At 41.7% G+C, this 21,858-nt stretch overlaps 1 protein-coding gene across 4 annotated transcripts in view; it reads right to left on the bottom strand.

Moving 5' to 3' along the window:
- NBAS (NBAS subunit of NRZ tethering complex) overlaps positions 1 to 21,858 on the bottom strand; it is a 360,511-nt gene that overhangs the window by 322,381 nt on the left and 16,272 nt on the right. For 2 of the 4 annotated variants that reach the window (XM_045447679.1, XM_045447678.1), the window contains 4 exons: positions 10,155 to 10,209; positions 7,965 to 8,001; positions 5,158 to 5,235; positions 4,757 to 4,804 (listed from right to left, as the gene is read on the bottom strand). In XM_045447679.1, the coding sequence (XP_045303635.1) occupies positions 4,757 to 4,804; positions 5,158 to 5,235; positions 7,965 to 8,001; positions 10,155 to 10,209 (218 nt within the window). Of the gene's footprint in view, positions 1 to 4,756; positions 4,805 to 5,157; positions 5,236 to 7,964; positions 8,002 to 10,154; positions 10,210 to 12,514; positions 12,722 to 21,858 lie in introns of those variants that run through there. The other 2 variants (XM_045447677.1, XM_045447676.1) reach the window with 2 other exon arrangements.

The raw sequence follows: 21,858 nt of genomic DNA, 5'->3' as shown, positions 1-21,858 counted from the left end.
CACAGAAAAATTCCAAAGAACATACAACATTTGGCTGAACTGTAATTTGTAGTTCTTCTTTCTTGAATACTTAACTATTTTCTAATATTGGTAAAGTGACTAAGCATTACTTTTAAAACAAATTTTAAACACTAATATTTTTAGCTATTTATTAAGATACCGTATTATGACAAAAGCCAATTATAAATATGTTAATAAACTTCCTCAAGAAATTGACTATTCAGCCTCCACACAGAAGAGAGAAGAACATGGTCTTTGAAGTGAAGCTGACCTGATTTCAGCTCTATCTGGGTAACCTGGACAAAATATTTAATAGGAGTTTCATCTTCCTCTCAATAAAATGGGATGGGTAATATCACCTTCATTGCTTAGGGAAGGATTAAAGAAGACATTATGCATAAATTAGCACAAACTAGACCTAAGTCAGTGTTCATTTCTTTCATCCTTAATACAGATCATCACAAATAACAATTGCTCTTTCGCTGAGAAAGGTGAAGGAGAGAGACATAAATTTGGTTTTGTCAAAACTTCGCAAATGTATTCACTTAAGCAAATTTGGGGGTGGGTGCCTTTTTTAGAAGAGTCCCTTATTTTAATGCTTTTTACTGGGTTCTGTGATGGTTTCTAATTCCCATATTTATAACAGCCCATAATCATAAGTAATTGTTACTTCACGATTTAGGAAAAAAGGAAACACACATTAGCCACATAATACCTACTTACTGCCAAATTACAGATTAATAAGTAGCAATTCACAACAAGTCACTTTTCATCCATGTGAGCCCCGCACACAAGCAGGTTAGGTGTGCCAGATAAGAGCAAGTGACTGGGGCCACCTGCCACTCACCACACACACACACACACACACAGCGGCCCTAGTCTGATCTTACAAAAGGCGGGGCTCTCTCTACACTAAAACTAACATGTGTCTCAGCTTTCCATCTTTTTCCCTGCCATTTGCTATTTATGACTGCTTCCAAGTAACGAATAAGGACCCGAGACACTAGAGTTATCACTCATAGTCTAATTCAATCAACGGTATTTCCCGAACTCCAGCGGCCTACTCCTATCACGACTGTGCCAATCTTGCATCGGACGTGTTCTTCACACCAGAGTACAAAATACACGTGGAAGAGCAAGAACAAAGGTCTTAAGCATTCAGGTGCGGCCACCGTTCACAGGGTTTACTTTGAGGATCTATCCCACCCCTTTTTCTTTAATGACGACTCCACATCTTCGCTCCGACTCTCCTTTCAGGTCCCTACAAACTGTGTGTGTCGGGGCGCCTGGGTGGCGCAGTCGGTTAAGCGTCCGACTTCAGCCAGGTCAAGATCTCGCGGTCTGTGAGTTCGAGCCCCGCGTCGGGCTCTGGGCTGATGGCTCAGAGCCTGGAGCCTGTTTCCGATTCTGTGTCTCCCTCTCTCTCTGCCCCTCCCCCGTTCATGCTCTGTCTCTCTCTGTCTCAAAAATAAATAAACGTTAAAAAAAAACATAAAAAGGGGCGCCTGGGTGGCGCAGTCGGTGAAGCGTCCGACTTCAGCCAGGTCACGATCTCGCGGTCTGTGAGTTCGAGCCCCGCGTCGGGCTCTGGGCTGATGGCTCAGAGCCTGGAGCCTGTTTCCGATTCTGTGTCTCCCTCTCTCTCTGCCCCTCCCCCGTTCATGCTCTGTCTCTCTCTGTCCCAAAAATAAATAAACGTTGAAAAAAATAAAATAAATAAATAAATAAAAATTTAAAAAAAAAAAAAAAACTGTGTGTGTCTGTTAATTCAGCTGAAGGAACGGACTGCCAAGGCTGAGCAGTCAGCGGACTATACCCGGTGAGGCACTCCCCGCGTCTGCTGCCTCTGTCCCACTCGCAAACACCTTACTCATTCAGCAAACACCAACTAAGCACCGATTATGTTCAAGGAAATATCCAGTGCTCAGGAAAACAGACAGGGCCTGCTTCCAAGGCACACAGTGTAGCTGGACTCACAGACACCCGAGCCCACTCACACTGAATTTTGAGGAAAGGACAACCCTGGGGTTGTGCAAAGCAGCGGCGCTAACTAGACCAGGGGAAACCCACTTGTAAAAATACAAGCATACATGGCTAAACAACGCGACCAAAAGGTAGTATGCGTTCCTGGATAAGAGCAGGAAGACCAAAGCTGGGACAGCAGACTTCAAATCCTCAAGAAAGAAATTTAACCATTTGTGTCAGCTTCCTCATTTCTAAAATGGAGAAAAATAGCAAAAGCTACCTCACGGGGCTTCTGCAAGGATGAAATGAATTAACACCTGTGAAGAACTTACAAGGGTGCCCAACGTCATCGGTGTTATCTTATCACAAAGTACAGTACTGTGTTGATTATTTCAGGAGCATAAAGGGGAGGATCCATAGGGAGTATGTTCCCGAAAGGCTTCCTGGTGGAATTCGTGCTCTACCACGTAAGAGTCCTCAGATACGCTAATGTGACCAAAAGCTTTTGCAAATTACAGACCAGATGACCAAGATTTCGATGAGCATCACTTCGGCTGCCTGGAAATCCTCCCTCAGCCCCTCAATCTCGATCACCACCTACGTGAATGAATTCCTAGAGCTGGATGTATGTACAGGTTTTATAAATATTTTACACTCTACCAATCCAGTAGCAAATCCTTTTATAAAAACAAATAATTTTTTTATTCCTTTCATCAAAAACGTTATCAACAAGTTCTAGAGACCCCCGGTCAAACTCCTCTTCACTGGCCCAAATATCAATCCCATCCCCACACGCACATTGTGACCCTAACACCTAAAATCATTCCACAGATGCTCTCATTTCACGGGAGAAAGATGGAGGTTTTGACAACTAACCGCTGTTTTTGTACAGTCACACCACAAGTACACATCTCAGACAGATTTCACGTCACTACAGCACACGGAGAGCAAGTGCGAACCCATTTCTACCAGCAGTGCCAAGTTCAAAACTGTGCCAGCTTGACGCTCACTGATGCTGTGAAAAGAAGAAGGGTCTGTTTTTTAAAGCCATGCCAAATTAAACAATGCAGTTTTTTTTTTATGTTTATTTCTCAGAGCAGGGTGGAGAGGAAGGGAGGGAGGGGAGGGGGAGAGGGTGGGAGGGAGGGGGAGAGGGAGGGAGGGAGGGGGAGAGGGAGGGGAGAGGGGGAGGGGAAGAGAGGGAGGGAGGGGGAGAGGGAGGGAGGGGGAGAGGGAGAGAGGGGAGGCGGGGAGGCGGGGAGGCAGGGAGGCAGGGAGGCGGGGAGGCAGGGAGGCAGGGAGGCAGGGAGGGGGAGAGAGGGAGGGGGAGAGAGGGAGGGGGAGAGAGGGAGGGGGAGAGAGGGAGGGGGAGAGAGGGAGGGGGAGAGAGGGAGGGGGAGGGAGGGAGAGGGAGGGAGGGAGAGGGAGGGAGAGGGGAGGGAGAGGGAGAGGGAGAGGGAGAGGGAGAGAGGGAGAGAGGGAGGGAGGGAGAGAGGGAGGGAGAGAGGGAGGGAGAGAGGGAGGGAGAGAGGGAGGGAGAGGGAGAGGGAGAGAGGGAGGGAGAGAGGGAGGGAGAGAGGGAGGGAGAGAGGGAGGGAGAGAGGGAGAGCGCATGCATGCGCACAAGCGGGGGAGGGGGAGAGAGACAGACAGACAGACAGACAGAATCTGAAGTGGGCTGCAGGCCCTGAACAGTTAGCACAGAGCCCCATGTGGGGCTTGAACCCACGAACCATGAGATCATGACCTGAGCCGAGGTCTGGTGCTTAACCGACTGAGTCACCCAGGCGCCCCAAACAATGTAGTTTTGAAAGCCTGTCATTAGTGCCAGTCCTCTCCATCCTGAGGATTTCAAGAGGGATAACAAAACAAAGCCTCCCCATCTGAAGTCAATGCCCCAATGGGGGCAAGCCCTCTGTCCACTCCCCAAAAAGGTGAGGGGTCCAGTTCTGTTTGAATAACTGGAAAAAGAAAGAAACTGCACAAAAAGCTAGCATCGGGGTGGGAACAACTGAATGCACGTTATACTATGTTTAATCAAAAATAATGAAGTATCGGTAAAAAGTTTTGACCGATATCCTAAAAGTCTGATCTCCTTACTTATTTTTTGAAAACCAAGAGTCAGGCCTTGCCTGCAGAAAGAAGTAGCCTCGAATTTTAGAAGTTCAACACATTTAGTCTGCTAGTGCTAATTTCCAAAAAAAAAAAAAAAAAAATTAACTAGTTTTCCTGAGTTACTTTCTGTTGTTGCTACGTCTTTCACAACTGATATATTACTTAAAAATAAAGTACGTGAAAAGCTCAGCTTAGAGAAGACTTTCAGATGTGTATATAATACCGACGAATGTCTCAAAAGGACAGAGAATATCACTGGTCTCAAGTAATACGTACTCTTCATCTTGCAGACTCACATTCCACGTACAGCTTTAGGCCAACAGAGCAAGGCGGCCCCTACTTTTTCAATACCTTCTTGAGCATGTGTTTTAGTGGACTTAGCAGTGACCAGTCAACCAAGAGCGACTCCCAGAGTTCTGAAGATGTGCCTAGTCTACTGAAAAAGTAAAACTGCCCCAGGGAGAAGAGAGGGATCTGGGGAAGTAGACCATGTGACTCTAACAAAGCATCCTTTGTCCTGTAATTGGCAGAAGTTGCCGTTTGACACCAACCCACAAAATTATGGGAGTTAAGAGCAAAAGCCCTTTAAATAAGCCCCTCAAAAAACTTAGTTCCCATAAATGAAGGAAAATTTTCTCAAGGGAAAATTCTGAATAGGAGTAATATTAACAATTACCTGATCTCCACACACTGATCTTGAACAGCAGCCAAAATTTTTCCATTGCTTTCATAGAGAGGGGGAAAAAAAAAAATTACGTGAATATTTGTAGCCGTGTTCAAAGATGAAATTATTCTAAGAAGTTAAAAATTATTTTTTATCTTTTTCACACCTTCAATTATCCAACTTTTGACCTCAAAATTAAATGAGCATAAAAGGTACCAAAGTGTGCACAAAGTGATTCAATACAGTGGAATTCATTGAAGAGACACAAATAATATGTAACAGATAATATGTAAAAGGAACTTATATACAATAAAAAACAAACAAGAATGCAAGACAAAAGGACCCCAATATCCATAACGAAACTGAAGTGCTAACCCCACTAAAGAAAACTGTATCAATTTTTAATACCTTACCTTGCAAGTACCAAATGCCAATGTATCTGTTTATTAACCAAGCGAACCAGTCCATCAGGGAGCAAAAAAGGCACAGGGCTGAAACAACACATTAACCAACTTAAAATCTAATCAGAAAAAATACATATAAGTAGATAAATGTTATAAAAAGCATACAGATCTATAGAACAAGAGAGGATTTTTTTTTCCATTAAAATATAAAATTCGAATATGGGCAAACCTAAAACCCAAAGTTACTAATTGCTTATCTGAAACTTCTGACCAGGTACATAACTCTTTTTCCAGAAAAACATGGTGGTATATTCAAAAGTATAAATGTTACAAGCTTTCTAAGGAAAGGTTATGGAGGATGCCAGTAACATAGCAGAGGTGAGCTTGTAAGAAACCCTTCCTTCTATGCTTGCCTAGAAATTCTGACTCAACGGTAACAAATTTCTTAAGAAAGAAAATCTCCAAGCACTAGAAATGAAAAGGGAACTTAAAGTTAGAATTGGCTACAGGTATGAAATCAGGAGGGAACACCTGGGACAGAAAATGAGCCGCGGGGCACAGGGAGAACAGGAGTTGGAAGGGAGACTCCTGCGAAGGCCAGCACCCATCAGAGACTGCACAGTGACAGAGACGTCACTCGTCACTCGGTGACAGAAGAGCCGGAGCCTCCCAGGGCCCCGGGGGAGGGGGGGAGGGTGTTCTAGAAGCTCATCTGAGTCTAGAATTTGGTCTGTGGGGGCATGGGAATGAACTCCCCTGTGAAAAAACAAAACCCCAAGCCTTTACTACATGCAAGATCAGACCGCAATGTCAAATTCACTCAAGTGGTGCGAGAGTAGCTAAGCAGAAGCTCACACTAACATCATTCACAAGACAGGAGGGAAGGATCCACCGCGGGTGCGTGAGCAGATACAACAAAGCAAGAGTGACACAGGAGGAAGTCAAGACAATAGGTGGAAAAGAAGAATAAAGAAAACAAGCTAGTGAAAGAAAAAAAAAAAAAGAACAAAACAAAAATTGTGTAAAATAGAAAACAAAAAAAGTAGACTAAAAAGATATGTAATTAAAATATATCGGTGGGCGCCTGGGTGGCTCAGTCTTTAAGCATCTGACTTCTGCTCAGGTCATGATCTCATGGTTTGTGAGTTCAAATCCCACATGGGATGAGCTCAAGCCGCTTTTCTCTCTCGCTCTCCTCATTCTCCCTCTCTCTGCCCTTCACTCACTTGCACCTTCTCTCAAAAAAAAATTTTAAAAAACAAAATAAAATGACAATACTTGTTTTAGATAAATAAATAAAATAGGTCAGTAATGGAGCTCCTGGTGGCTTAGAACCCACTTGGGATCCTCTCTCTACCTGTCTCTCTGTCCCTCCCCCACTCGCACACACTCTCTCGCTCTCTCTCAAAATAAATAAACTTTAAAAACAGTTAAAAATATACATATACATATATATCAGTACTATATGTTCAGTGTACTTGCATTCATTTCTAAAACACAAAACATTTAATACCATGGTAGTTACAGAAATACCATAACAAAGATAGGAAACACGCATGTGAGTGATAGCATCAACAGATGGAAGAGAAGAATATCCATCCTCTCCAAGGGAAGTAGGGGAGGGGGGGCACCTCAAGTTGTAACATTTTGCACAAAGAGAGAGAAGGCTATCTGGAGCAAACAACTGCCTAAATCACATGTAGGCATATGTGCCTACACAAGTAGATAATACAATAAACCTGTTATAACTTACAGTACCTATAATTCTGTTTGTAATATTTCATACTTAAAAGAGAAAAAAAAAAACTTTAAAAGAAAAAGCCACTTGAAACAAATATTGGCCCCAAAACCTTTAGTTTTAATTACCATAAACTGAAAGAGCAAAAACTGAACTTTTTTCAGTTAACTTCACGTTACTTATGAAAGTAACAAAACATATCCTCCGGAAGATTAGACAATCACTTCAAGGTGCACTGGCCTATACTGGATATTTTCTGCCCACACTTCCCAAAGATGTTCAGGACTAGCAAGCTAGATCACCCAGTGAGCTCAGGAAAAAATAGCCTACTTCTAAACTCCTCTCCCATCCTTGCCCCTCCCTCCACTCTCATCTCTTTACCCTATCATACTCCACGGCCCCTAAAAAACAAGATTAAATTTACACACACACACACACAAAGCATAAAAACATCAGAGCTAATCCTAGAGAAGAGCTAAAGGTCTCTATTATCTCTGGAGCGTTTAAGATTAAATGTCCTTAAGGAAAAAAAAAATCTGTGTTAAATAAATCTATAAAACAATCCCTATATACCTATCTAAGAGCAGAACTGTATCATTTGTCAGAATGATCATTTGTTTCTTTTAAGGCTGAAAATTTGCACCATTCCTAAAACATCCTTAATACTAAAAAGAACTAAAAAGTCCCCAACAACAGAAACATAAAGGACCCCCTGCCCCCCCCATGCACAGCAACTGAATACTGATAACAAGAGTTGTTGATCCAGTAAAAAACAAAATTGTTCTTAAAAAGATCCCCAAGCTACAGACACATCATGTGGGCATTCAAGATAAGGCTGAGAATACTCAGAGAAAGCAGAAGTCATCCTGAGATATTCTTAATAAGGACTAAGGAACAAAAATTACCCTAAGTCAACTGAGCTACCTTGTCACTATATCAAATGTTTGAGAAGGTCTATTTTATTCACCGGAATGTCAGCATCTGTATCACAATCTGGGATTCAATTCTGAAAACTCAAATCATAAATAAGATAATATTTGTATTTGACATTCATACTATTCTCTGAAGCGACACTCACCTGTACCAGATGTATTGGCGTAAAAATAATAAACGATCTGTAATAAAAATAGCAAAACCAAATATGAATCAGCTATTCTTTAGGAATCACTTTCAAAATAGCTTCATCGACAATAAACCTAAAACATATTTTGTAATGCTGAGTCATTACAAAATATGTAGAACAAAATTCTTAAAATAAGGGAATATAATCTAATATGCACTGTAACTTTTATAAGATCATGTACTTTTTTATATTAAGGCCCAAGTTTTTGTTACTCAAAACTTTGGAGGATTTTCTAACAGTATAAAAAAGTAAAGGTGGTTTGAGATGTAAATTTCACCGAACAGGCTTTAATAAAACCATACAGTACAAGTCATAGTAACCACCCTTTAAAACCAAAATATTTGTACAAAAAATGCAGAAGTCAAGCAGACACAAATCTCTAACACACTGAAAATAAAGGGACACCTCACTTAAGTCGAGTCAGGAGGCCAGAAGGGAGAGCAGTACCACTTGACATTAACTACAAGAAGAAGAATCAGACCTCAACAGAAGAGTCATCAACAAGAAAATATCCTGTTACAGGCCCCAACAAGGAAGAGATGTACTGTCACATCGCCAATAAGAAATCGACTACCTCTGCAATTCGGGCCATGAGAAACCATCATCACCCAGAACTCTTTTCTCCAATGGCTTTTTAGTTCAAAACAACTCCTCACAACTTCTTCCTCCTCCAGAAAATAACGTTCCCCTCCTCTGTTGAACTTGGCTGTAGTTTTGCTGTAACTTGCATGTCCTGAATTGCAATTCTGTTATTCCTGAATAAACCCATTTTTACTGGTAAAATAACTGACAGTTTTATTTTTCAGGTTAACTATCCTATTGGCAAATAATGTTTTATATGATCCTACCAAAATGTGTATGTGTGGCAGCACCTGAGTCGCTCAGTCAGTTGAGCGTCCGACTCTGGATTTCGGCTCAGGTCATGATCTCCCAGTTTGTGAGATCGAGCCCCACATCAGGCTCTGTGCAGACACTATGGAATCTGCTTGGGCTTCTCTTTCTCTCTCTGTCTGTCTCTCTCTCTCTCTCTCTCTCTGTCTCTCCACTGCTTACACACACCCCCTTTCTCAAAATAAATAAGCATTAAAAAAATTGAAAAAAAAATAAAACGTGTATGTGTGTGTGAACATGTAGATGTGTATCAATGAAAAAAGATCTGAAGGGCAACAGGTTTTCTCTGGGTGGTAAGATGAGAAATTGTTCATTCAAGTTTGTGGTTTTCCATATTCTCTAAATTTCTCTAAATGAATTTTATCACCTGGGTACACTTTCTAAATTTTCAAAATTTCAAAACATTAGTCACAATGAAAACTGAATATGCTAGCGCTCGTATCAGAAAATAATCTTTATCAGGAGATAAAATAGTTAATTTCAAGTACTCGACTCCTTTGAAACTGAATCTTCTCTGTGTAAGTAGCTCAAATTCACCAGCGTTATGAGGATGAGCTTTGGAGGCAGAAAGACATGCAGTCAAATTCCAAATGAATAATCCTGGGCAAGTTTCTTCATCTAAAAACACGAAGTCATAACAGTACCTACCTTGCTGGTCTGGGAAAGGACGGGATCAATAAATGTACATAAAGTCCCCATAGCACCAGCTTAGCAACAAGTGCTGAAGACTTGCTCTGATACCGTGAGCTCGTATATATATATGTAAACTCTGTCAGCAGTTACATGAATGCTCTGGTTGATAAAATATTTAATCTGAAGAACTCTGGCCAGATGTAGCAGAAATATCATGTAAACCACTTAAAACAGCTGGTCATTGTCTTTTCACTTTCAATGTCTAGACTCTCTGGGACCCATACTGGATTGGATTTTCTTCATTTCTTCTAGAATACATTCATAATGGTTAAAGTTAAGCCATATTTTAGCTCTCAACTGCATTAAAGATGTGTGTATGCACACATATATCGGCATATACACCTATATACCCATATATCATACATAATTAATATGCATACATGTAAAAAATTAAATTCAGGTAACATGTATATTATTCACTTTTATCAGGCTTTCCGTTATAAGTCTAAAGAACATTTTTAAAACTCCTAAAGTTTCAAAAACAATAAAGTTACAAATGAAACGGGAAAAAAATTATCTGCTCTTATCATCATATAGAGAAAAATAAATAAGCTACATTACCTCTAATTGCTTTGGTGATGATAAAGGATGCACCATGTTTTCGGTTGCCTCTAGACTGCAATTGGAAAGAAAAATGTATTACATTTGAGAATTTTCTTGTGATACTTACACAACATGTAAAATTATATTCTTTTGCTAATGCCCAGTACAGGGCACAGCTACCAGTATTTAAAAACTACTATTCAGAGACAAAAGAAGGAAAAGCAGGACTGAAAACAGTGGGAGCAAAACTGAGCACAGTGGAGTTATAGGCATTTGTCAGCACAAACTTTGCTAGGGAATACAAAGATTCAAGATGGAAAGTCAAATACCAAACACCACGTAATTAATTTCTCTTTAACATTTATACATTTTTGAAAGACAGAGACAGAGCATGAGTGGGGGAAGGGCAGAGAGCGAGGGAAACAGAATCTGAAGCAGGCTCCAGGCTCTGACTCGTCAGCACAGAGCCCGATGAAGGGCTCAAACTCAGACTGCAAGATCATGACCTGAGCTGAAGTCGGACCTTTAACCAACTGAGCCACCCAAGTGCCCCTCAAACACCAAACATCAAAACAGCAGCCCAAGACCATACTAGTTGCCAGTCCAGCACAGGCTATTTGGGTGGGTTACAGTGGCCTAAAATAAGTTTTGCTTGGAAAAGTGGTCATACGGATTAATAAACTCGTATCTTGGGAGGCAAGCTTATTATTTGTTGTAGGCCCACAGAGGAAATCCTACTAACACACTGATAGCCAATTGCTGTATTAAATAGTTCCTTAAGTATAGACTAAACCGAGTAGGGTAAACAATCGCAGAAGCAACAAATAATGAATAAAACGCACTCATGTACTGTTAAGGAAGGAGCAGTAAGGGCAGACAGATAGGTCTTAGAAGCACAGAAAAATGATTCCATTCCACAAACATGAACTGATTATCCGCTTTGCAGTTAAGACACAATTTGGTCCCGGGGAGGGTTATAAAGATGAATCCGATGCAAATGCCGTTCCAAGAGCTTGAAGTTAGACAGCTGAAATCAATAGAACCAAAAAAAAAAAAAAAAAAAAGTGCTCCAAGGTTTCAATGTAAGCTGATACTGTGCTTCTTTTTTTAATCAATTTAAAATGTTAAGCATTCTGAAACATTCCTGTAATTAACCAGTGGGTGCTACCGAGTGAAAACCAGTATTTGTTCAACCAATAGCAGCAGCAGCAACATCCTAGCTGCAGGACCTACAATATTCACTTTGTTCAAGACAAACATAAAGTAAATACTGTACTCGAAAAACAGTAGTATGTATGCAGATCTCTGCCAGCCTAAAAAATACATTATTCAAGACAAGCAGAAACTGCAAGGGGGAAGGAGGTTAAAGAAAAACTACAAACTTTATAGGAAAATGAGTAGTTTCTCCAGTAAAGAAACACCCAGGAAAGATGTGAAAAAAGAATTCATATGGTGGGACTTCCTGATTTTAATAAAAGTCCTTTTAGCCCTTGCTGCATCCTCTGAGTCGAAAACAATGAATAGCACAAGTTAGGCACTCAAAAAACGTGTTGAATAAATGTGGGTTCCTGGCCCCTACTATTCACCTTGTGCTGAGAGGCCCCTCTCTACGGAATGACTGCAGACCCTAAGGTCCAGTGCAGGTTACCAACCTCTAGAAGCCCTTCTTTAGCAGGAAACCTAACTGCGGATCAGCACCTCCTCACTTTTCCCTCTGGCAGCATTCTGCTCACACCACCAGCACAGCGCAATTACGCTAAGCGATGAAAAATGTTTACTGGACTGGCCCCAGTCTAGACTGCAGGCACCACAAAAGTTATTCACCTTCCTGTGCCCAGCGCCCAACACGGTATTTGGGACACGGACGGACATACAAGCACACTAAATGCCTCTTTACTGAAGTACACAAGAATGGGCGCAATTCAGCCCCAAGGAGGAGTAAAGGTTTCAGTGGCGGCCCTCCAGCTGCTGAGATGACTGTAGGGTCCTGGAAAGTTCTCCCGCTGCAGATGAGGCTCAGCCCTGGTCAGCTCTTGCCTCGCCTTCCTGAAAGGACCACCCAGAGTCCAGACAGCAGAAGGACCCTGGAGTCCCGACGCTGTGCCTCCCCTCCAAATACAATGAAACTGAGACCCAGAGCCCGAGGTTCTATCCCGACAACAGAATTGGGAGCCCAGGAGGGATCTCAGGTACCCCTGCTTTAGCGGAACCAGACCCCAGCTAGCCCGCGGTGCCGTTGCCAAGGCGACGGTACAGGCGGCGGAACCTTGCTCCCCCTCCCACCCAGCTCCACTCCCCTACGTGGCTCTAGTTTACGTGGCTCTGCCCGGACAGCGTCCGCGCCATGCTGGCCGCAGCTCTGGAGGGGCCTGGTTCACCTGCACTTCTGTCTCCGAGGGCCACTCGGTGTTGACCAACAAGTCATAGAGAATCGTCTCCTCCTCAGCCTCCGCGGTGCCTGGATTCACCGCCGGCGCTGACTCGGAGGCCGCCATGTTCGCGGGGCAACTGAGCCACCGGGACAGGGCCACTACGGCATCCCGCCAAGGACAAGCTTCCTCCACCGCGGCTGCTTAAGACTCCCTGGGAGGGGTGGAGTTAGTTGGGCGTGGAGCTGGGCGTGGAAAGGAAGTGCTCGATTAACCCTTTAATGAATAGGAAGGACGGTGACTTTGGCTTGTCTGGAGTACGATTTAGGTCCTGGTCCCGGTGCACTGCCTGTTTGTTAATCTGCGTCAGATGCGCCAAGTCTGAGCCCCTGGTATCCAGCCAGCTTCTATAAAACAAAAATGGTGAAAGTGTCTCCCTAAGATGCTAACATTCATTCGTGTATTTGTTGGCAAGTGCATAGAAAGAGTGCAAACTGTTTTTTTTTTAATAAACACCAAAAATGATGCAACTCGGTAGATACTAAGCCAATGATTGCTGTCAGACGAATAATGCTATAGGATCTCAGAAAAGGCAACAAAGTTCAGAGAGTCTGGAGCGGCTTCCCGGAGGAAGTGGAGCTTGTCCTGGGTCTTTAATATTAGGCAGAATTAAGAAGGTTTGGGGAGAGCGTCTCAAGCAAACGGAAATGGGATGGGCAAAGACAGGCAGAAAAATATACAGTTGAAAGAGCACAGGCAGCTGAATAGAGCCCAAGTGAGAAAAGGGCATGGAGGCAAGAAACTTGCAATAATACATTGAGAACCTACTTGGAGGGAGCTAAAATGCCAGCCTCATTTGTTCATTTATTCATTTAACAAGTGCCTCTATGTGGAAAGCCCTGTACTTGAAAGCAGAGCTTATTGTAAACCTAATGAATGTACAGTGTGCAAGGAATTAGCCTGTCTCACATTCAAAAGAAACACAAATACTGAACATTTCCTGCAGGAATTAAATTGCACAATATCCATCAAGATGCGTTAGGCAATAATGCAATTAAAAGCCTCAGCTGGGAAGCCTAGGCCTCCCATTTATTTCCAAGTTAAATGACCTTAAAACCTGCCCTATTTCACCTACCAGCTCCCCTTGCCTCTCATCTCCTCTCCTGCTCCTCCCCCCTCCTCCCACCACCTTCAGCCACAGGGGCCTTACTCCTTCTGAACACGCCAGGCACATTTCCCCTTCAGGGACTTCACATGGGCTGTCCCCTCTATTCAGAAGGTTTTCTCCCAGATATTTGTCTGTGTCTCTCCCTTATTTCTAAGTTTTTGCTCGTATGTCACCTTATCTCTGAGGCCTATTCTGATTGCTTGTTTTTAAATTTGCAACCACCTGCTCTGAACTGTAGATCTCCCTTAACCTTCTCTGCTTTTTTCCATAACACTTATCACCCAAAACGCTATATACTGTATGTTTTAGTGTATTTATTGTCTGTCCCCATTCACCAAAATGTAGTCTCCGCCATAACAGAGTGCACTACTATATGCCTACAGATGTTAAAATGGAAAAAAACTCAGCTTTTCACTTGTGTAGGGAAAATCCAGTTCTTCCCTACTACGTGTGTCTTCCCTGCGAGCCTCCTACTCACACACAACACTTCTGGTTACTAAATGTGCAGAGGTTTTTCCCCACACCATCAAGCAATTCTCAGACCAGCAAAGTCTCCAAGAATTCAACACTATCAAACCAGAGATAGAATCAGATTCCACGGGGTTAAGGGCTCAATCTCACCAGACTTACCCCTGTCCAACACACACACACACACACACACACACACACACACACACCCAAACATACACTTCAGATGCCAGTTGCAAGCCCAAGGTATCACCTGTGCTTCTGTGTAAGTACTGCATGCTAACCAATTACGCCATTGGAGCACCTTATCACTTGTGCTTCTGACCAACCAGCTATAGATCAGAGATTCCAAAGACACCTCCCCCACCTCAGGTCCAATTAATTTGCTAGAGCAATTCACAGAACTCAGGTAAACACCTCGGTTTACCAGATTGTTAAAGCATATGATAAAGGATACAGATGAACAGCCAGATGAAGAGACACATAGGGCGAGATCTCAGAGGGTTCTGAGTGCAGGAGCTTCTGTTCCCCTGGAGTTGGGGTACATCACCGCCCCCCCCCCCAGTGTGGTATTCATCAGCCTGGAAACTCTCCAATCCCCTGACTACTGAGATTTTTATAGAGGTTTCCTCATGAGGCATGATCAATTATTAATTCAATTCAATTTCCGGCTCCTCTCCTCTCTCTGAAGAATGGAGGGTGGGGCTGAAAATTCCAAGTTTCTAATCATAGCTTGGTCTTTCTCGTGACCAGCTGCCATTGAGGAGTCATCCAGGGGCCCACTCAGACTTACTTTCGTTAGAACAAAAGACACTCCTCGTGCTCTTATCACTTAGGAATTTACAAAGTTTTAGGAGCCCTGGATTAGGGACAGAGTCAAAGACAAATATTAGCACAAGAGATACTCCTAGTATTATCATTTAAGAAATTATAAGGATGTTAGGAGCTCTGTGCTAGGAACCAGGGGCAGAGATCAATATATGTATTTTCTATCATCTCACACACACTATATACATCCCTGCTACATCCCCCAGAATATATTAACAGCACCTGGCACAGAGCGCAAGACAAAATACATATTACTTATTGAATAAATGAAAAACTTCCCCCCAAACCTTTTTTTATATGTTGTTTCCCCCTAAGTACTTTTCTTCAGAGCAGCAGACACCAGACATGTGCATGCAGATGTTGTATGCAATAGAATACAAAGGGGTAGGAGCTCCATTTATTCAGAACGCACAGTGAGGGTGGTCCCTGAACTTGCACGGCCTCGGTCCTGCCCTCTCCCAAGTCTGCGCACCAGGGCTATCCACTCCTCCCTATCTAATTTGAGTATTTTGGACAGAGAATGAGATTGCTTTCTGTTTCATCCATGCCCTTCATGACCTCCACCTGATAAGCACACAAGCAGCCAGGGGGCTCCTGGCCAAGCTGACACAGGTGCTTCCTTCTCAGCTGGTGTGTGAAGAGAACAAGTACAAACATATCACCAAGAAAATGTGTTTCTTTTGGCATCATCGCACTGTATTAATTGCATTATCCATCGTCACCCCGACCCCACTTGCCCGAGCTTATACAACAGAACAGGAAACATAAGGCCATGCCTAAGTGATCCATGCAAGCCTCTATTCTGAAGAAACAAAGAGCATGGGCTGAAACTACATTATTTGACTGTACATCTAACTCGGAGCAATTTCCAGAGGGGAAATTCCACTCCCAGAGATGCTCTGAGCAGATAGGCAGGTTATGAAGCCCTCTTCATCACTATTTAATATCTGGAAAAGCCCAGGAAAGAGAAAGTGAGGTGACCACTAAAAGGAAAGAAAATGGAAAGAATATGTCCTGTATGTCCTGAGAAGAGCTCAAAGTGTACAGCATCAGACACTGGGGTGGACAAGAAAGGCAGAGGAATGATCAAAGTTCAAATCAAAGTTCAGCTGAGTCTAAGGATCAGGATGATTTAAGACAGATGGGGGGCTCGAGCCGAATTGCTAATTGATTTTCAGTAACTGGTTAATTGTCCAAACTGAGACACTTTGAGAATGAAAAGGTATGATTTTAATAATTCTATTAGGAAAATAGGCATGAAACAGGACTGTCCTGGGCAAACTAAGATGATGGGCACACTAATTTAGAGCAAGAGAGTTGTGACAGAGTGAAGAGGGTGTGTGTATTTCATAAGTACAGCAAGACTGTTTTCCTGATTCTCTTAGTGTGACTGATGTAGTGACAGCGACCATTCTTTTTTTTTTTTTTTTAATTTTAGTTAACATATGGTATGGTATTGGTTTCAGGAGTAGAATTCAGTGGTTCATTATTTACATACAACACCCAGTGCTCATCATAACAAGTGCCCTTCTTAATCCCCGTCACCCATCTAGCCCATCCCTCTCCCTCCTCCCTCCATCAAACCTCATTTTGTTCTCCACCTTAAAGAGTCTCTTGTTAGTTTCCCTTCCTCCTCTTACCCCCCTTCCCATATGTTTTGTTTCTTAAATTCCACATATGAGTGAAATCATGTGGTATTTGTCTTTCTCTGATTGACTCTTTTCATTTAGCATATAATACATTCTAGCTCCACCCACATTGTTGCAAATAGCAAGATTTCATTCTTTTTGATCGCCGAGTAATATAATATTCCATTTTGTGTGTGTGTGTGTGTGTGTGTGTGTGTGTGTGTGTGTGTGTGTATCACCTCCTCTTTATCCATTCATCAGTCAATGGACATTTAGTCTCTCTCCATAGTTTGGCTATTATTGATAATGCTGCTATATACTGCTATATACATTGGGGTGCATGTACCCCTTTGAATCTTTATTTTTGTATCCTTGAGGTAAATACCTAATAATGCAATTGCTGGATAGTAGGGTAGTTCTATTTTTAGTTTGTCGAGGAACTGCCATACTGTTCTCCAGAACGTCTGCCCAGCTTTTAGCTTTTGGATAATTGTTTCAATTGCTCTCCCTTCACTCAAGTCATGTAATTCTAGTGGGGCTGCCAATCCCCCAAACTCTGCCTCTTCAATCCATATCTCAGAGAGCCCCATTCCTCTGACCTCAAGCATTGGGTAGAGAATTCTTCCCTGGGATGGATGGATGGATGGAAGGAAGGATTTAAAATGGAAATGGAGGAAAAAGCACCTTTCTTTTTTGGATCACAGAGTTTGAAGGACACAAATTGGGAGTTGTAGCAGTCATCTTACCACACACAAAACCCTATCTGCATGGAAAGACAATGAAGCCAATGAAAATGAAAACAAAACAAAACAAAACAAAACAGAGAGATAAAGACTTCATTTGATATTAACATGCCTGAAACAAGTGACATCTGTGTACTCCTGTCTTCCTAGCTAAGTGAGCCAGTGCATTCGTCTTAAGTTAATTTGAGTTGAATTTCAACACATTAAAATCACGTCTTTCGGGGCGCCTGGGTGGCGCAGTCGGTTAAGCGGCCGACTTCAGCCAGGTCACGATCTCTCAGTCCGTGGGTTCGAGCCCCGCGTCGGGCTCTGGGCTGATGGCTCAGAGCCTGGAGCCTGTTTCCAATTCTGTGTCTCCCTCTCTCTCTGCCCCTCCCCCGTTCATACTCTGTCTCTCTCTGTCCCAAAAATAAATAAACGTTGAAAAAAAAATTAAAAAAATAAAATAAAATAAAATCACGTCTTTCAACATTTCTACCAACTGAACTTGCAGATTTATCTAATTTAGAATCTATATTTACTATATAGATATCTGCAATGCTGCTTCTGAGTTATTAATAATGTATAAATGGTATTACTGCATGAATACATTGATAGTATTCATGGCTTATAAAACTCTCATCCTCATGAAAAACTGAAGCTCAGAGCAATCCTAGATCACAACAGATCCAAAATTCAAACACACTTCATCAGGTCTTGATCCTGTGCGCTTTTCCCCACACCATAGCACATCACCCAGGGTATAGATGGAGCCCTTAGATGGTTGAAAGTGGAAATGCTTTGTTTTGGATGACAAGTACTAACATGTGGAATGGGAATATTGTCAACCTGTTGTGTCGCTAGGGAAAGTAAATATATTGTGTATTAGACTTTGTTTGCCAAATGCTACCATGATCATCCAACATACTTCTTAATTTAGCTGAGAGTCCAGGCCTGGTTTGAAGATGGTTTCAATCATGAATAAGTTATTCTCAAAGCACATTATGTTTTCCAAATAACTAACACAGATAGTAACTGTGAGCTGCTAAGAAGTAAGATTGAAATAAAAATTGAGACAATTCCAAGATAGGCATTTTAAAAAGAAGCAATCTGATGTTTTTATAAGCCTTTGTTGAGGGGAAGGTAAAAAACAGGAAATAATTTTTCATTCTGAGGTGCCTGGGTAGCTCAGTTGGTTAAGCATCTGACTCAGCTCAGGTCTTGATCTCAGGGTCATGAGGTCAAGCTCTGCATTGGGCGCCACCCTGGATATGAAGCCTACTTAAAAAAAATTTTTTTTGTTTCTTCCTACCCTTACATCATATCATTACACCTCAGATGAACTAAAATATAATTCCCCTTCACTTTGCTGATAGCCATAGACATTTCTACCTTAGAACCAGACAAAAGTTATGTAACAATATCGTATGTAAAGGAATCATTTTTTCCCTATTAATTTTTCCATGTAGAGCGATCATTAACTGATAGATTCATTTTGTAGTTTCTATCAGCTAAAAAGCCTATTATTCCAAAAGCCATTAACGATTCAGCATTTAACCCTTTATGCTTCTGCATATTAAAAATCAAAGAGATTAATACATCATATGAAGTTGCTTCCATTTTTAATTTGAAATTGCATAGAATTGAATTTAGACACTTAAACGCTAACCTGTAATAGGTGTCATACATTTGTGCTTGACTGAATGGTAAACTAGCTCTTTATGAAGAGAATTGTAGTCGTAATAATAAAATAATATTGAGTGCAACTCAAGACATTCTATTTCCTCCAGAAAACTTGCAGAAACCCAGTTTATTCTTCTAAAACTATTCTAAGTCTGCCATAACATCTCTTGGCAGCCAAGTAGACATCATAAAGTTCATAAATGGTATCAGGTAAGAAAAACTCTCCAGCCCTTTACTTAAAGATCCTTTACTCCAATTTGCTACACAATTCACACAGGCCATTCCCCCCCACCCCCATTTTCCTTGCTCACAGATCATATGGAACGACAACTTGGGAAGAGGCCTTTCAGACCCACATACAGTGACAAACACAAACATAAGCAGCAAGTGTGAGAGATGAGCAAATAAATTGGTAAAAAAAAAAAAGATACATTAAATGTATTTAATTTAGATAAATTAATTTATATTAGTAAATAAGTCAATATTGACTTACTAGTAAGATGAGCTATTTTCTTTTATTTGCTTTAAAAACAAAGATAGGGGAGCCTGGGTGGTTCAGTCAATTAAAGCATCTAACTCTTGGTTTCAGCTAAGGTCATGATCTCACAATTTGTGGGATTGAGCCCTGTGCCAGGCTCCTTGTTGACAGCGTGGAGCCTGCTTGGGATTCTCTTTCCCTCTCTCTCTGCCCCTCCCCCACCCACACTTTCTCTCTCAAAATAAAGAAACTTTAAAAACAAAGGTAGATGTTCTGTAATATACTCAGAAGCATCAAAAAATAAGATAAAGTGATGGATGGATTGAGGCTAAATAAATGGAAAGATGTAATAACACAATTGTGGAAATATTAATGATAGAATCTCAGTGGTAGGAATATGAATGCTCACTGTAAAATTCTTTCAACTTTCTATGTATGAAAACTTTTATAATAAAAGTTGAGAAACAAGTAAGTCTGCAATTTTAGATAGCTCGACCAAGGGAAATGGGAAAAGGAAGTACAATAAATAGTGTGGTAAAGTTCTTTCCAATTTGGGAGCAGGATTTAATACTAAATAACTTTAGATTTATTATATTAAAATGTTAATAATATATTAATTTAATAATATATTAAAATATTATATATTTTCTTAAAAAGTTGGGCACCTGGGTGGCTCAGTCAGGTAAGCATCAGGCTCTTGGTTTTGACTCAGGTCATGGTCTCACGGGTTCGTGGGTTGGAGCCCCACCTCGGGCTCTGCACTGGCAGGGCAGACTCTGCTTGGGGTTCTCTCTCTCTGCCCCTCCCCCACTTGCACTGTCTCTGTCTCTCTCAAAATAAGTCAATGAACTTTTAAAAAAATAATTTAAAAAAAGAAAGAAAGAAGACCCATATCTTCCAAACTAGAAAATGGAATAAAGGAAATTTTGAAAACTATCAATTTGAGGCAGGGAAGAACAGAATAGTAAGAAAACATAGACCAGAATAAAGAGAAAATCCTCCCACTTGAATAAAGTGGTACAATAATCATTTAGCTAATGCCACTCACACACACACATCCATCCACATGTATGCCACGCACACACTACATACTGAGTTCCCATCTCACTTTGTCTCATGAAGAGTAATTTCAGAAGTTTGGGATATCATTTCTTCCCTGATCCATTCATTTGTTTTAATCACATATAGGAAATTTCTCGGTCATCACATCTTCAAATATTGCCTGTTCACCATTGTCATGAGAGCCATGATGGATTTTTTTTCAATATATGAAATTTATTGTCAAGTTGCTTTCTATACAACACCCAGTGCTCATCCCAAAAGGTGCCCTCCTCAATACCCATCACCCACCCTCCCCTCCCTCCCACCCCCCATCAACCCTCAGTTTGTTCTCAGTTTTTAAGAGTCTCTTATGCTTTGGCTCTCTCTCACTCTAACCTCTTTTTTTTTTTTCCTTCCCCTCCCCCATGGGTTTCTGTTAAGTTTCTCAGGATCCACATAAGAGTGAAAACATATGGTATCTGTCTTTCTCTGTATGGCTTATTTCACTTAGCATCACACTCTCCAGTTCCATCCACGTTGCTACAAAGGGCCAGATTTCATTCTTTCTCATTGCCACGTAGTACTCCATTGTGTATATAAACCACAATTTCTTTATCCATTCATCAATTGATGGACATTTAGGCTCTTTCCATAATTTGGCTATTGTTGAGAGTGCTGCTATAAACACTGGCGTACAAGGGCCCCTATGCATCAGTACTCCTGTATCCCTTGGGTAAATTCCTAGCAGTGCTATTGCTGGGTCATAGGGTAAATCTATTTTTAATTTTTTGAGGAACCTCCACACTGTTTTCCAGAGTGGCTGCACCAGTTTGCATTCCCACCAACAGTACAAGAGGGCTCCAGTTTCTCCACATCCTCTCCAGCATCTATAGTCTCCTGATTTGTTCATTTTGACCACTCTGACTGGCGTGAGGTGATATCTGAGTGTGGTTTTGATTTGCATTTCCCTGATGAGGAGCGACGTTGAGCATCTTTTCATGTGCCTGTTGGCCATCCGGATGTCTTCTTTAGAGACGTGTCTATTCATGTTTTCTGCCCATTTCTTCACTGGGTTATTTGTTTTTCGGGTGTGGAGTTTGGTGAGCTCTTTCTAGATTTTGGATACTAGCCCTTTGTCCGAGATGTCATTTGCAAATATCTTTTCCCATTCCGTTGGTTGCCTTTTAGTTTTGTTGGTTGTTTCCTTGCTGTGCAGAAGCTTTTTATCTTCATAAGGTCCCAGTAATTCATTTTTGCTTTTAATTCCCTTGCCTTTGGGGATGTGTCGAGTAAGAGATTGCTATGGCTGAGGTCAGAGAGGTCTTTTCCTGCTTTCT

The sequence above is a fragment of the Leopardus geoffroyi genome, chromosome A3 (assembly GCF_018350155.1).
Source record: "Leopardus geoffroyi isolate Oge1 chromosome A3, O.geoffroyi_Oge1_pat1.0, whole genome shotgun sequence".
Taxonomy (NCBI): domain Eukaryota; kingdom Metazoa; phylum Chordata; class Mammalia; order Carnivora; family Felidae; genus Leopardus; species Leopardus geoffroyi.
This window is presented reverse-complemented; position numbering and strand designations above follow the sequence as displayed.